Source organism: Nyctereutes procyonoides, unplaced genomic scaffold (genome assembly GCF_905146905.1).
Source record: "Nyctereutes procyonoides isolate TBG_1078 unplaced genomic scaffold, NYPRO_anot_genome, whole genome shotgun sequence".
Classification (NCBI taxonomy): domain Eukaryota; kingdom Metazoa; phylum Chordata; class Mammalia; order Carnivora; family Canidae; genus Nyctereutes; species Nyctereutes procyonoides.
The window spans coordinates 40,145,310-40,160,880 of NW_026575043.1; the positions used below are offsets into that span (position 1 = coordinate 40,145,310).

Below are 15,571 nucleotides of genomic sequence, written 5' to 3' on the forward strand. Positions count from 1 at the left end.
CAGGGGGCTGTCACCGGTGTGGGCGCTGTCGGGGGAGAACTAACAGGGAGGGAGTTGGGAGTTTCTTACTCTACCTCGTTTATCACCACCGTACAACACGGCTGGAGGACTGGCTCCAAGTCCTCACCTGGCCCGGAGCGGCCGAGACCCCGCCGCAGCGCCCCTGCGCCGGCCCTCTCCCGACCTGCCAACGGTCCCGGCGGCCGAGCGCGCCCCCTAGGCCGCTTCTCCAGCCCGCGAGGCGAGCGCACAACGGCGCCTGCGCAGTGCCGCGGCCCGGCACGTGGGCCGCGCCCCTGCCCTGTGCGTGCCCCGAGCGCGACGAGCCGGTGGGCTGGGGCTGGGGCCGGGAGGCGGAGGAAGCGCCGGGACCGACCCGAGCTGCGCGGGGACCTGCCGCGGAGGCCAGAGGTGGGGGCGGTGGCCCCTCCGCGCGGGGCCCCCCGGGGCCGGGAGCGGGGGCGGCCGCCACACCCCCCGCGGGAAAGTGGGTGTGGCTTTGTTTCTTCTTTTGGCGTCTGCATTACATCCAAGTGTGTAGATTAAAAAAAATTTTTTCCCCCGGTTTTTCAGCTATTTTGGGGTTTTTCATTTTTTGGTGTGTTTTTTGGTTTTGCCACTACAGAAAGTATTTTGAATAGAGGACTTTGTGGTGTAGCGCGTTTATATCTGCACGATACAGGACGTGGAAAGGAAGCGGCATGTTTTACGTCTTCAAATAGCCGCCTTCAGTGATGCTCCGCCAAGGTCTGGCCTGTTTGCCGGCCCCTGGGCCTCTCCCGGGGCCGAGACGCCCCGCGTCTCACAACCTTGGCCCATTTAGAAGCCCCTGGGGCGTGTCATTGGAAACATCCTGATAGCAGCTGGACCAGTAATTCTGATGTGAGGGGTGCGGGCCCTGCTGAAACTAGAATTTTGGACATCAGGAGTATAGATGGATCAGCCTCCCTCACTTTTTTTTTTTTTATACTTTGTCAGGCTATTAGAATTTATTCTAAGTGAAACTTAAAATCATGTTACCTAATTTTCCCCATCCTCGCCAAAGAAAAAAGTTCCATTGTGACTTAAATTATAACTGCATTAAATTTAGATGAAGTTATAGGAGAGTTGACATTTTTATTACCTTAAATCTCCCCAGAGGATACAAAATGATTTTTCATTTGACTTTAGTCCTACAATAAGATTTTATAATTTCTTCATACAATTTTAATACTTTCTCATTTATTTCTAAGTGTGTAATGGTTTTTGTCAATACTGTGAATGGGATATTTTTTCCATCTCTGTTCCTGATTATTAATAATAGAGAAAAAGGCAAACACTAAAATAATTTATTTTCTGTTGTGAACTCTGGTAGTTTTTAAAAAATAAACTCTTTTATAGATGCAAATTTGCCAGTGCACCAATTTGCCATTTTACTTTTATTTTTTTAAGAGTGTGTGCAAGTGGAGTGGGGCAGAAGGAGATTAAGATAATCATAAGCAGGCCCCACCTGGAGACCATTGGCAGGGCTTGATATCACAGCCTGAGATCATGACCTGAGCCAAAACCAAGAGTCTGAAGCTTGGGGCACCTGGGTGGCTTAGTCATTTAAGCTGCTGCCTTGCGCTCCGGTTGATCCTGGGGTTCTGGGATTGAGCTCCATGTCCGGCTCTCTCCTCAGCCAAGAGCCTGCTTCTCCCTCTCCCCCTCCCTCCAACTTGTGCTCTCACTCTCTCTCTCAAATAAATCTTAAAAAAGAAAAGAAAAGAATCTGAAGCTTAACTGCCTGAGCCACCCGGGTGCCCTGTCATTTTGCTTTGGCTAGAACTTCTGAAATGGATGAAACAATGGTGAATAATTCTCTGGGTCTTGTTTCTGATGAGATGGAAATCCACAAGTTAGAGTTGAGCAGAATATTAGCTGATGGTTTTGGTGAATGGCCTTTTAAGGTGTGGAAAGAGTTTCTGTCTCGTTAATGTTGGGGCTTCAGGGATGGAGCTGTGGCTGCTGGTCTTACCTGAGTGGAGTACCAGGGCATGCTGGTTACATAGACTGAAACGTGGCTTGGGGGGCACACAATTGTCAGACATACAACCTCAACTGTCAAACAATGAGTTTTTTTCCCTTTAAGCTGTTTTAACAGTCATTTTTATTAGACATTGTGTTGCTACAAAAGAATACTGTATAAAATATATGGAAAGAATATGCAGTGTATACCTATCATCTTGTTTTTTGAAAAGCAATATACTTACCTTATAAATCTGTGTGCCTCTCCTGGGTCCTCTCCCCCTTCCTCCTTGCCCAACAGTAACCACCATCCTGAATTTGATGTACATATTTGTTTTTGCTTTTTTAAAAAATTTTTATTTTTATTTATTCATGAGAGACACAGAGAGAGGCAGAGACCTAGGCAGAGGGAGAAGCAGGCTCCCCACAGGAAGCTCAATGCAGGAATCCATCCCCAGACCTGGAATCATGCCCTGAGCCAAAGGCAGACGCTCAACCGCTGAGCCCCCAGGTGTCCCCGTTTTTTGCTCTTTAAAAACTTTTACCACCTCAGTTTGTATTCCTAAGTAATTGTTTTGTTTTGCATGTTTTTGAACTCGAGTAGACATCACATTTACTACTTTGCAACTTGCTATTTCTTTTTGATATTGTTCCAGAAGTCCATGTTGTTAGATATAGCTGTAATTTATTAATGTTCACTACCATATGGTGTTCTATCGCAGCTGAATATTATAAGGTAATGAACAATGAATCACCCTAGAATGGAATATATAATTCTTTTATCCAGGTCTCTGTGACTGGCATTTGGGTTGTTTCTAGTTTTTTTGCTATTACAGTACAGCTGTGGACATTCTTGTTTATGTCCTCTCTGTTGCATACATTATCTTTGGAAGAGACTTGTTGAATCATACAGGTAATACCCCTTTCAACTTTACTAGGTAATGTCAAAATTATTTTCAAAAGCATTTATATGTGTTTACATGCTCTCATGCTAAGTTCTTCATTTCTCTACTTCCTCACCTACACTTGATATTGCTAAACTAGATTTTTTTTTTTGTCAGTCTGATGGGTATGTGGTGGTAGGTCATTGTGGTTTGTATGTTTATTCATTTATTTATATTTATTTGTTTTGTCATAGTTTAATTTGCATTTCCCTGATTTCTCATGTAATTGTGTACCTTTTCTTGTCTACTGACCATTTGGATTTCTTCTTTGATAAGTTGTTTGCTCAAAACTTTTGACCATTTTTTCTGTTATTGTCTTATTTATTTGTTTTGTATATTCTGGATACAAGTTCCTTGTAAGTTATGTTGCAGATTTCCACTGCTTCCTTTTAGAAACTCTTTTTAGAGAGTCTTGATGAGTAGAAGTAATTTTAGTGTAGATTAATTTACCAATCTTTTTTATAGTTTGCATTTCTTGTAGCTTGTTTCAGGAAGTTCTTCCCTATGATGAAGTCATGAAGATACTATTTTATGTTATCCTATAGAACCTTTGTAGTTTTGTCTTTCACATAGAGATCTTTAATTCACCTGGAATTGACTTTTGTGTATGGTATGAGGTAGAGATTCAATTCCTTACTAATTCCTGATTGTCCCCATACCCTTTAATGAAAAGTCTTACCTTTCTCTATTAATTTGCAATGCTATCTCTTATATATCAAATGTTCATATATGTGTAAATCTGTTTCTAGATTTTTATTCAGTTACATTTGTCTGTTATCTCTTTCTCTGTGCCAATACCACACTGATTTATTACCATTTAACAATAGGCTTTTATATCCAGTAGAGCCAGTTTGACCACTTTATGCTTCAAGAGTGTTTGACTATTTTTGGTCCTTTGCATTTCCATATAAATTTTAGAATCATTTAATCAGGCTCTATGAGAAAACCTGCAGGAGTTTCACTGGAATTAATTATAAGTCATCAGTTTGAGAAAAATTGATATTTATGTCTTCCAAACCATGAAGATAGTATTACTGTCCATTAATTTAGATTTTTCTTTAGTGTCTCTCAAGAAAATACTATACATTTCCCTTTAGAGGTCTTATATTTTCTTGATCAGATATATCCTAGGTACCTGGTGGTTTCTGATGCTATTGTAATTTATACAATAAACTTAAAACTTCATTTTCTGACAGTTTGTTGCTAATACATAAAGATATAATTGATTTTCATATGTTCGAATTTATCTTTGTATTCTTTTTTTTAAAACATTGTATTTATTTGAGAGGGAGAGTGAGGAAGTGAGAGGAAGAACATGAGTGGAGTGGGGATGGGGAGATGGGAGAAGCAGAGGAAGAAGACTCCCCACTGAGCAGGGAGTCCAATGTGGGGCTTGATCGGGGACTCCAGGATCATGACCTGAGCCAAAGGTAGATGCTTAACTGACTGAGCCACCCAGGGGTCCCTAATTTACCTTTAGATTTGTTTCAGTTTTGCAATATCGTCTGTGAGCAATGATAATTTTGCCAATCCTCATACTTCATGTATTTTTCTTGCCTTATTGCATTGGCTAGGGCTGCCAGTACAATGTTGAATGTAAAGGGTAAAAGCAGTTTTTTTGTTGTTTGTTGTTTGTTTGTTTCTTATCTCATAGACAAAGCTTTCTTCTCCTTCTCCTTTTTGGGTAGATACCATTCATCAGATTAAGGAAGTTTCCATTCTGATTTTTAAGCATTTTTTCCTTTTAAGTATCATTGATGTGTGTTGAATTCTATCTAAAGTATATTCTGCATCCATAGAACTAACCACGTAGTGTACTTAGTTAATGTAGTGAATTACATTCGTCAGTTTTTCTTAGGGTAAACTAACTTTGTATTTCTAGAATAATGATTGTAAGTTTTCTATATTTCTAGACTTTTGTTTTGAGTTCTACCATCGCTAGTTTGTAATTTTCCTCTCTTCTACTGTCCTTGTTAGGTTTTGGTGACCAGATTATACTAGCCTCAAGAAATGAGTTAGGGACTATTTCTTCTACTCCTGGAATAGTTTCTGTAAGGCCGGTTATCCCTTGGTTAGCTGTGCCTGTAGTTTTTTATGTATATGTGAAGGGAAGTTTTTAAACTGATTTTTAAAAATGGATATACTGCAGCTCGGGGTTTTCTAATTTTTGAGTCAGTTTTAATTTAGATTTGTCTAGAACTTCATTTCAGTTTTTAAAGTTAATGTTAAAAGATGTTTGTAATATCCTTATTTGACAAAATTTGTAGCATCTATGTCTTTATTTCAAATACTGTTTTTTAGGTTCATCTATCCTCTCTCCTTCATTTTCTGTCTTATTAGTGAAATTTGTCAATTTTAGGTTTTCAGAGAATCAACCTTTGATTTTATTGTCCTGTTATGTTTATTTTCTTTAATTTCTGATTTTTATTTCCTTTGAGTTCATTTTAGTGTTCATTTTCTTGCTCAAATTGGATGGTTAGCTCATTATTTTTTAGTCTTTTTTTACAACATGAGCTTTTAATGCTATATATTTTTCTCTAAGTACTGCTTTATCTTATGTTTTGATATTTAGCATTTTAATTTTTTTTTAATTTTTATTTATTTATTTATGATAGTCACAGAGAGAGAGACACGCAGAGACATAGGCAGAGGGAGAAGCAGGCTCCATGCACCGGGAGCCCGATGTGGGACTCGATCCTGGGTCTCCAGGATCGCGCCCTGGGCCAAAGGCAGGCGCCAAACCGCTGCGCCACCCAGGGATCCCAGCATTTTAATTTTTAACTGTATTTTATAATTTCTGTGGTTTTTCTTCCCTGACCCATTAATTATTTAAATGTGTATTTCTAAATGTTCAAGAATGGCTTTATTTTCTAATTGCATTTTTGTTAATTGATTTTGAACTGTCTTCATTTTGGTCTAAGAATGTGATCTGTATACTAGTCTTTTGAAATTTGCTGAGGCTTTAAACTGGTCCAAATATGTGGTTAATACTCAAAAATGTTCCATGTACATTTCAAAAAAAAATCTATATTATAGTTATTTTTTAAAAGATTTTATTTATTCATAGAGACACTGAGAGAGAGGCAGAGAGAAGCAGAGGGAGAAGCAGGCTCCATGCAGGGAGCCCAATGTTGATCCTCAGACTGTGCGATCACACCCTGAGCTGAAGGCAGATGCTCAACTACGGAGCCACCCAGGCATCCCTGTATTCTGCAGTTATCTGCCCATTACATCAAGTTTGTTAATTGTGCTGTTGGAAACATTGCTGTTATTTTTTTGCCTATCTGAGCTCTCACTACAGGGAGAGGTATATTATAATCTTCCATTATGATTGTGGATTTATCTATTTCTCCTTACTATTCTGTTTTACTTTATTTTGAGATGTTATTAGGTGCATAAAAGTTTTAGAACTTTGTGAATTTTATCTTTTATCTTTATAAATTGACTTTTTTATTTCTAGGAGTGGACATATAGAAATACACATTTCTTTAAAATCTATCTTGTCTGTATTCAGTTTATACTTGTAAGTAACATATAGTGAGATTTTTTAAATTCCAGATATTTTTATTCTTACCCAAAGATGTAACTTACTTAAATTTTGTGTATTTGATGCATTATTGACTTATTTTTCTTATTTTGTAATTTTTATTCCACCTTATCTGCATTCCTTTTTCCTCTTCCTTTTAGATTGACTGAAATTCCCCCCCCACACACACACACACACATATACTGTTTTCCCTTGTTTTGGAAATCTGTTATTCTTCCTTTAGCAATTACTCTGTGCTTTTTACCTAATACTTAACTCACCAAAGTCTAACTCCTCAAGACTCTTAATATTGTCTTAGTAAGTTTTTATTAATACCTTTATTTTCCTTTGGATCCTGAAAGATATTTTTACTGGGAATACTAATCTTTTCTACTTTGGAGAAATAACTTTTTCCTTCTTTCTTAGGAGGTCAGCTCTTGCCTAATCAATGCTCATTGAAGTCATTCCCACCACCCACCCCAAATCTGGCTACTTTTAAGATTTCATTGTTTTAAGAGTCTTGCCATTTCACTGTATTGTATTTAGCTATGGATGTCTTTTTATTTTCCTGATGAGGATTTGTTGAGATTGACTCTGTATATTGGTCTTTCTCATGACTTCTTGGTAATAGTTATTTATTTTTATTTTTAAAATATTTTATTTATTCATGAGAGACACACAGAGAGAGGCAGAGACATAGGCAGAGGGAGAAGCAAGCTCCTCCCGTGGAGCCTGGTGTGGGACTTGATCCCCAGGCCCCGGGATCATGCCCTGAGCCCAAGGCAGACACTCAACTGCTGAAACACCAAGGCGTCCCATCTTGGGAATTTTCAAATAATTAAGCTGAAGGCAGCAGCTTAAATGACTAAGCCACCCAGGTGCCTCAAGCTTCAGACTCTTGGTTTTGGCTCAGGTCATGATCTCAGGCCATGATATCAAGCCCTGCCAATGGTCTCCAGGTGGGGCCTGCTTAAGATTAACTGTCTCCTCCCTCTGCCCCACCCCACTTGCACTCTCTCTTTAAAAAAAAAAAGTATTAAAAATTATTTTCAGAAGCGTTTGTATATGTTTAATGTTTACATGCTGTCATGCTAAGTTCTTCATTTCTCTACTTCCTCACCTACACTTGATATTGCTAGAGTTCTGCTCTATTTTGATTAGACACATATGGGATCTTCTCACTTTACTCTCTATGTGTCTTCTTTTTCATATTTTTCATATCTTTGTGTTTATTCTGAATACTTTATTCAGATATTACTTCTGTGTCACTAATATGCTCTTTAGTAGTGTAATATTATAAAGTTATTATTTTAAATGATTTTTAAAGAGCTTTGTAAAAATATTGTTCATTCATTTTCAGGAATGAAAATTCTAGAAAACCTCTATTTCTAGGAATATATTATGTGTGCTTATTTTACCTTCTGTCTGATAATTTCACTATATGGAGAAGTTTTATGTCTGATTCTGCTGTTATTTCAGTTGGCCTGTGCTCATGGGCCAACTTGTGTGTTGTGTTTCCTTGTATGTTTAGAGATATCACACTGTAAGGTATTCATTTTCTTTACAATTTCCTATTTGGGATTCCATAAGCCTGGAATGAAGGGGAGAGCCTCCAGAGAGGATTTCTTTGCTTCTCTCATGTGACTCTGGGGACATTGCCAATTTGAGACCATATTATACTCTCTGCTAGAGGTTTTACTGGATATCCAGGTAGCATATATTTTGCTATAAAACCAAACTACGTGGGGATCCCTGGGTGGCTCAGCAGTTTGACGCCTGCCTTTGTCCCAGGATCGAGTCCCATGTCAGGCTTCCAGCATGGAGCCTGCTTCTCCCTCCTCCTGTGTCTCTGCCTCTCTCTTTCTCTATGTCTATCATAAATAAATAAATTAAAAAAACAAACAAACAAACTACGTGAGGGTCTGCTCTGGATTACAAATTCTTAGGGGATTCTTTTCTGCTGTGCTTAGGACTAATCTTTAAGACAAACAATTTTCCTGTATTTGATTTTGGATTCATTATATCAAAGGTATACACTTTTGGGAGTCCAGCTTTATAGAGGACATCTCCTATTACATACCCTACCTTGGAAGGTCATTTGAGGGAGTTGAAACTTAAGTTCATTGGCTATGAGGGAAAAGCAGACTTCAGAGCTCTTCTTACCTTTCCACGTTTCTACAGTCATTTACTACTTGGCCCGAGTATTCTTTATATTCTTTCCAACTCATGGATGCTTTTAAGATATTTTAAAATTTTATCTAGCATGCCTAGTTTTACACAAGGGTGGTTGATTAATGATTTACAATGAAAAGCTTCCCAATACTGACACATTCTTGCATTTCTGTGGTAACCCTAAGTTAAGTTGGGCATGGATTTACCAACCTGAGTTATCAATCTTTGGTATGTGGCAGGATTTTCTTTGCTATTTGGATTTTTGAAAATTCTATTTTTTAAAAAGATTTAATTATTTGAGAGAGTATGAGCAGGGGAGGGGCAGAGGGAGAGAGACAGGGAGACTCACTGGGGAGTCCCATGCAGGGCTTGATCCCAAGATCCCGAGATCATTACCCGGGCTGAAGTCAAAAGCTTAACCAACTGAGCCACCCAGGTGCTTGAAATACATATTATATTTTCATGCTGTCTTTTCCAGGTTTTGTTGTTGAAGTTAGGTTGGCCAGCTTCATAAGAAGAATCAGAAACTGCATTGGGGTGTCTGCTACACTTTGACATTTTTCTATCTGGTGTCCTTTACCCATGTCATGCTGAGCACCAGCTCTGGGGGTAAGGGAACGTCAGGCCTCCTCCCCCACAGTCTGTCAGGAGCAAGGACTTGGACTCTCACGTTTGTGGGAGCAGGAGTTTCCTGGGCCCCTAGGTTCAGCTCTTTCCAGTTGTATCTCTGAGGCCCTCTCACAATTGCTGCTGCAGCCGCACTTCCCAGTGGCTCTAGGGAGTATCCTCCTAAACTTTTGCTCTGGCTGGGCCTTCTGGCCTGGAATTAATTCAACACCTATTTACAGATCATCTCCTCAGTCACTGGGGATGCTATAGTGTGTAAGACAGACACGATTCCTATTCTCATGAAGCTCACAGTCCATTGTGAGGTGGGGGAGGCAGTCAACAAACGAATAAACTATATAGTATGACACACTGTGCCAGAAGTGCAGTGGAGAAAAAGGAAGCAATTTGATGGTAGCTTTCCAGCATGTTCGGGTATCTGCAGGTCAAGTCCATGTCTTCTACCTTCTCAAGAATTGCTCAGTTACTTTCCCATGTACAGTTCATCATCCACTCCTCAAGTGTTTAAAAATATTCATAGGATTTGGATTTGGATCCTGTTGGATTTATAGATTTGGGAACAACACACAACAGCTGGCCATCTGTGAAGATGGTGTTTTCTCTTTTAACTCAGGTCTTCTCGGTCATTGAGTAAAATTTTAAAGTTGTATCTATGAAGGTCTTTGCATCTTTTGATCAGATGTATTTTGAGGCCCCTTATAGCCTATGGTGCAGAATCTTTTTTCCTATGACCTTGTCTACTCAGTGATGGCTGGTGGATAGACTGAGGAGTGTAGGCTGATCTCCTGTGATCAGGTTAGAGGGGTTCAAGAACATCAACCTGATGTCATTCCCTGTTCAGAGCTCTGCCTGACTTCACTCCAGGCTCTTCCCTCACCTTATCTCAGTGGCCTGGCTTTTGTCACCTCTGGTCTTTGCCCACGTAGTCCATCTTGGCAGACCCTCTTCCACTGCCCCGTGTTCAGGTTTACTGTGGGGTTGCCTCACCCACCCTGCACCTCTGGCCAGTGAGAGCTGCAGGACTCACAGTGCCTGCCTCCCCACAGGTGGGAAGGCAAGGCCCTGGTAAGGAAGGAGCTGTGCAGGGGCAGCCTTGGATCGCACAGCACTGGGGCTTCAGGGCAGGAGACTGGAGCATGGCTGCGATGCTCTTGTGGTGCCCTGCCCCGACCCCATCCTTCACCTGGAAGCACTGTCAGTGGGAAGCCCCCTCACAGTGGGCCAGGCCCAGCTGCTCTTGGCCAGACCTGGGAGCTAGTGATCTGAGTTGCTTAGCAACCTGGGACAACAAAAGCCTTCCAGGTCATGGTTGCCCAGTAACCCTGGAACTCACCAAAGTGAGCTTCCCTCCGAGAGAAGAGCACGAGAGAAGAGCACGGTGGGTGCCTTGGCTTGGCCCCAGAGAGCCCCAGGCAAAGCTGTGAGCCTTCCCCTAGGTTATATCTCTGCCCTCTGCAGCCTTCCTGTCCCAGACCCTGTCTCAACAGGTCTTCCACCCTCCTCTTTTCCCTCCCCATTCAGATCAACTTTCCATTGCGTGCCTCAGTGGAGAGCAGAACAAAGTCCCAGGCTCTGCCCCCATGCTGCCTCATAGGCTGTCACCTGTTCTGCATCAGCCCTGATCCACCCAGTCACAGACACATTCAGGGACAGGTCCTTGGAAAATAACAAATCCAAGGTTTTTATTACCGGTCAGAAGGTGCTACCTCACAGTGTGAGAAGAGGTACATTGCACAGCTCTACTTGCAGGCCTGGTGGGGTCACCCAGCCCACCCTGCCTGCCCTGCCTCTTGAGTGGGCACCCTAAGGCATTTCATATGTTGGTGTTTTCACTTTTGTTTTCTTATAAAAACAAAACCAGTCCTGGAGTATACAGAAAAAAACCCTGTGATGAATTTTCAGGACCAAACTTAAATGGGAGGGGTTGGAGTGGGGGTTCTGAAGGGCCGGGACAGTGGCCATACTGGCTCAGTCCCCCCACCAATCGAAAGGAGCTGTTGGAAGGGGATCCGAGGAGAGGGCGGGGCACAGCTGACAGGAGGGCCAAACTCAGACAGGAGTGCACCCTGTCTTCATCATTTTTTAGCTTTCACATACCATAGAAATTTAAGCAAAATAGCTATTTTTTATATATTAATATATCTCATATATATATAAATCAGGCAAATAAGGAGTTCAGGGGGTGTGGAGATGGGCACTCCGGAGGTGCCTGAGGCCGAGGCGGGACACTGGGTCTCTGGTGCCTGGGGGCACTAGCCCAGGCTGAGCCGAGTGTTCTTATTGCTGATTTGGGGCCTGGTTCTGGGGTGGGGAGCACCTGCAGGCCCTGCCCCCCAGCCCATCCCGGCCTCTGGGGCGAGGGAGCAGCCCTCACATGGCCAAGGCTAGGCAAGGGGCTGTTGCCCTCAAATCTACGTGGGGGCCCCTCAGTGCCCCCTCCCCCACAGTGGGTGCAGCTGTAGCTCCAGAGACAACTGACCTGTGGTCTCCTGGGCCAGGTGGCCCCTCCAGTTCCCTTCTCTGTGGAGTCCGTGCTCCCAGTGACTGGGCAGCCGTGACACAAACGTGGCCCTGCTATGTCAAGCTACAAAATGCTCCCTGCTCAAAGGGGTCTGGCTTCCTGATGTCTTAAAAAGAAGGGGCTCTTGCCAGGACACATTTGTGGCAAGAAAGCACACTTAGAAAGTTGTCTGCTAAGTGTTGTACTAAAAATATTTACTAAACGTCTTGGCTGGAAAGAAATGGAGATAGTTTTTTCTAAAAAAGTCAAAAGTGGCTCCTCAGGAGGAGCCAGTGCCTCCCTGGGTGGGGCTGGTGACTGGGGCAGCCCAGGACTTGGGCCAGCCTGCCTGAGTTGTGGTAACTGGGAGCTGGGGTCCCACTGGGACCCAAGTCCACAATGAAGGGGCTCTGGTGACCCGGAGCACCTGGGGGCTGAAGAGAATGCAGATCAGCACTTCCTCCTTCCAAGGTGGGAGCCCCAAAAAAGTGTTTAAAAAAAAAAAGGCGAGGGTGGGAAGGTTTGGGGGGAGGGCCACTGAGTACTAAATTGAGTGCATTAAAGAAGAGGTGGACCAGGCTGTGCAGGCGCCTGTATTTGCAGGAGAGGTGGCGCTCAGAAGATGTTGGGGCACATGTGCCAGTCCTGCCTCTCCTTGGCCTCCCAGTAGCCGCCCTTGTATATGCAGGCCGTCTCCCCGGTCAGCGGGTCCAGCCTCTTCTCGAACCACAGCGGCATGTACACATCGGCCTCCTTCTCTGCTGGACGGGCACATGGGCGGGCGGGGGGGTGGGCGGGGGCCTCCTTCCTGGTCCACCCCCTTCCCCATGCCCCGCCTCCCTGTCCCCCTCCCTGTCCCCTCCGCCCCCCCGATTCCCTTCCTTCCAGGAAGGAGCCGCTCCCCAGCCCCAGGGTACCTTCTCTCGGCCTGCGCCCAGCCTCACCTTCCTCGGCACCACAGCCCCGCGAGCAGGCCTCCAGCCTCCGGCGCCTGGACACGCGCTGTTTCTCCTCCAGCCGCTGCTTCTCGCTGTTGGCCTCGTCCCAGTGCCCCTTCTCCATCAGCCGCTGGTCGGGCCGCAGGCGGCTGTCGGTGGGCGCCACGCCCTCCTCGTGCTCGTTGAGGGTCAGGGCCAGCTCCGAGAAGTAGTACATGTTCTCCGCGTTCTCCCTGCGCGGGAGGGGGGGGGGTGAGCGGGGGTGAGCGGGGCTGAGCGGGGCTGAGAGGGGCTGAGCGCCCTGCACCTGCACGGGCCCCGCCCCGGCCCCGCCCCGAGCGGCCCCGCCCGCTGCTCCCGCCTGGCTCCTTCCTCCTACCCTGGCCCTACCTCGCCCGCTCCACGCACCTGCCTCTAGTTTTGCTACATTCTACTCCTCTGGGAATCAGCGCATTTCCACCAGTTTTTCAACTAGATCAATGCGAAGTTGTTTCCAATCTCATCACTAATGCTTTTCACGTCTGGGACTGGCGATGTCCTCCCTTCACATCTGTGAGGTTGGCGCCTCTCCCCACTCTGCAGGCCTGGCCAGGTGCCTCCACGCTCTTCATTGGTTGAAGGTGAAATTTTGTTGACTCTCTTTTAGGTTTCTCTGCTTTACTGAGTTTGCCTTTATAGTCCCTGCCCCTTTATGCAGTTACATTTTCTGATGTCCACCGTATCTTCTTAGATCCGTGGATTAGTTGGAAGTTCATTTCTTGAATTTATAAACATCTGGGGATTTTTTCTAGTCACCTTTATTTCTAGTATAATTGCCTTGGAAACAGACAATATACTGGCATAATCTTAGTTCTTTGAAATTTGCTGAAAGACGCAGTCAGTGTATGATCAGTTTTTGCAGATGTTCCATGTGTACCTGCAGAGAATGTTTCCTACAGTTGTCCAGTAGATTCTATGGTTTAAACTCTTTATTTTGTTTGTTTCTAGCCATTACTAAGAGGGTTTTGTTAAAATGTCCTACTTTGGTTGTAAATTGATCCCTTTCTCCTTGTCTTTCTGCCAACTTTTGCTGTTAATATTTTGAGGCTATGTTTTTTAAGCACAGGATATGTTCAGATTTAAAGCTCATCTTAGTGAATTGAGCCTTTATCATTATGTCCCTCTTAGCTCCTGTCTTACCTTTTGTTTTAAAGTCTGTTTTGCAACATTAATATAGCTACAGCAGCTTTTGTTTGTTATTTCTGTGAACATATCTTTTTCCATCTTGTTATTCCAGTCTTTTTTCACTTTCTTACTTAGATGTATCTCTCATAAACCAGGTATAGTTGGATTTTTAAAACATATCTGAAATCTCATACCTGTAATGAGAGTAATTAATGTAATTACTGATATATTGGATTTAAGTCTATCTTTTTTTTTTCCTTTTTGTTCACTTTTTTGAATGTCAGGTGTACAGCTTTGGATTAGTCATGATCCCTTTTATGTGACACCCTCTTTTTATTGGTCCTTGCATGCCTCGCTTGTATTAATGCAACTTAACCACCAGAAGAACCTCTAAACAAAAGGTAGAATCCTGACAAAACCTACATCTAACCATATGGAAAACTCACCAATCTATCCCCTCCTCAGGCAGCTGTCAGAAAGACTCCTGGGCTCATTAGTCCCTTGCTTACCTTTTAATATAATTTTATTGAATATTTAAATAGTATTCAATGTGCATGTATGTGTGTACTCATATACTTATATTTACATACTTGTTTTTAACCGTATAAAAAAGAATATCATGATGTATGTAATAACCTTCTGGGACTTTTTTTTATTATATTACTAAAATTTATATTGTTGCATATTTCTGTGGTTCATTAGTTTCAATGCATGAATATTACTGTGTAATATTGCCTCCTGTGAATAATACCACAGTTATTCGTTCGGTAGATCTGGGTTGTTTACAAGTTTTTGCTTTGGAGTAATATTATGCACGTTTCCTGTTGTACGTTTGCAGGAATTTCTCTTGAGTGGAATTGCTGGGCTATAGCGTCCGTGGCATGCTTCTTTAGGAGGTAAGGCTAACCTGCTTTTCAACATGGTGGCACCAATTCACATCCTCACCAGCGATGTGTAAGAGATATCGTGGATCTACATCTTCTTCCACACTTGATACTGTCAGGTTTTTTTTGTTTTTTTTTTTTTTTTTAAAGATTTTATTTATTTATTCATGATAGACACAGAAAGAGAGAGGGAGGCAGAGACACAGGCAGAGGGAGAAGCAGGCTCCATGCCGGGAGCCCGACGCGGGACTCGATCCCGAGGCTCCAGGATCACACCCTGGGCCAAAGGCAGGCGCCAAACCGCTGAGCCACCTAGGGATCCCCTACTGTCAGGTTTTTAATTTTTCTTTAATTGAATGAAGGCAAGATGGTCTCATGTGGCTTTGATTTGCATTCCCCTGTTTACCAATGATGTTGATCATTTTCATATGATGACTGGTCACATGTATTAATTCTTGTGTGAAATTCTTCCTCATGGCTCTTGGGCTTTTTCTTCCGGATTGCTTTTGCTTTATTCATGTATTAGGTATTCTTGACTTTTTTTTTTAGTTATTATTTTCAACTGTGGTCGAATACTTTTTTATGTATTCTCAATACTGATCTGTTGTTGGGTATTAAGTGTTATGATTATCTTCTGCAAGTTTATATACTGTATTTTCACTTTAAATTGTCATTTAATGAGCAAAACTTCTTTTAATGAAAAAATATTTTAATATAGTTCAGTACATCAGTACTGTTCTGTGTCTTAAGATCTATTTCCCTAAGGTCTAAAAGAACTCATCAGTATTTTCTCCTTAGAGTTTAACTTATTGTTTAACAGCAAATCAGGC

The 15,571-nt window shown here is 42.7% G+C and overlaps 1 protein-coding gene across 3 annotated transcripts in view; it reads right to left on the reverse strand.

The window, feature by feature from the left end:
* Positions 1-6,027: 6,027 nt before the first annotated feature.
* Positions 6,028-15,571, reverse strand: part of OSBP2 (oxysterol binding protein 2) — a 175,437-nt gene continuing 165,893 nt past the window's right edge. The window contains exons 13-14 of one of the 3 annotated variants that reach the window (XM_055322760.1): positions 12,700-12,926; positions 6,028-12,513 (exon numbers count right to left, since the gene is read on the reverse strand). In XM_055322760.1, coding sequence (XP_055178735.1) covers positions 12,371-12,513; positions 12,700-12,926 — 370 coding nt within the window. In that variant the 3' untranslated portion in view covers positions 6,028-12,370. Of the gene's footprint in view, positions 12,517-12,699; positions 12,927-15,571 lie in introns of all 3 variants that reach the window. The other 2 variants (XM_055322761.1, XM_055322759.1) reach the window with 2 other exon arrangements.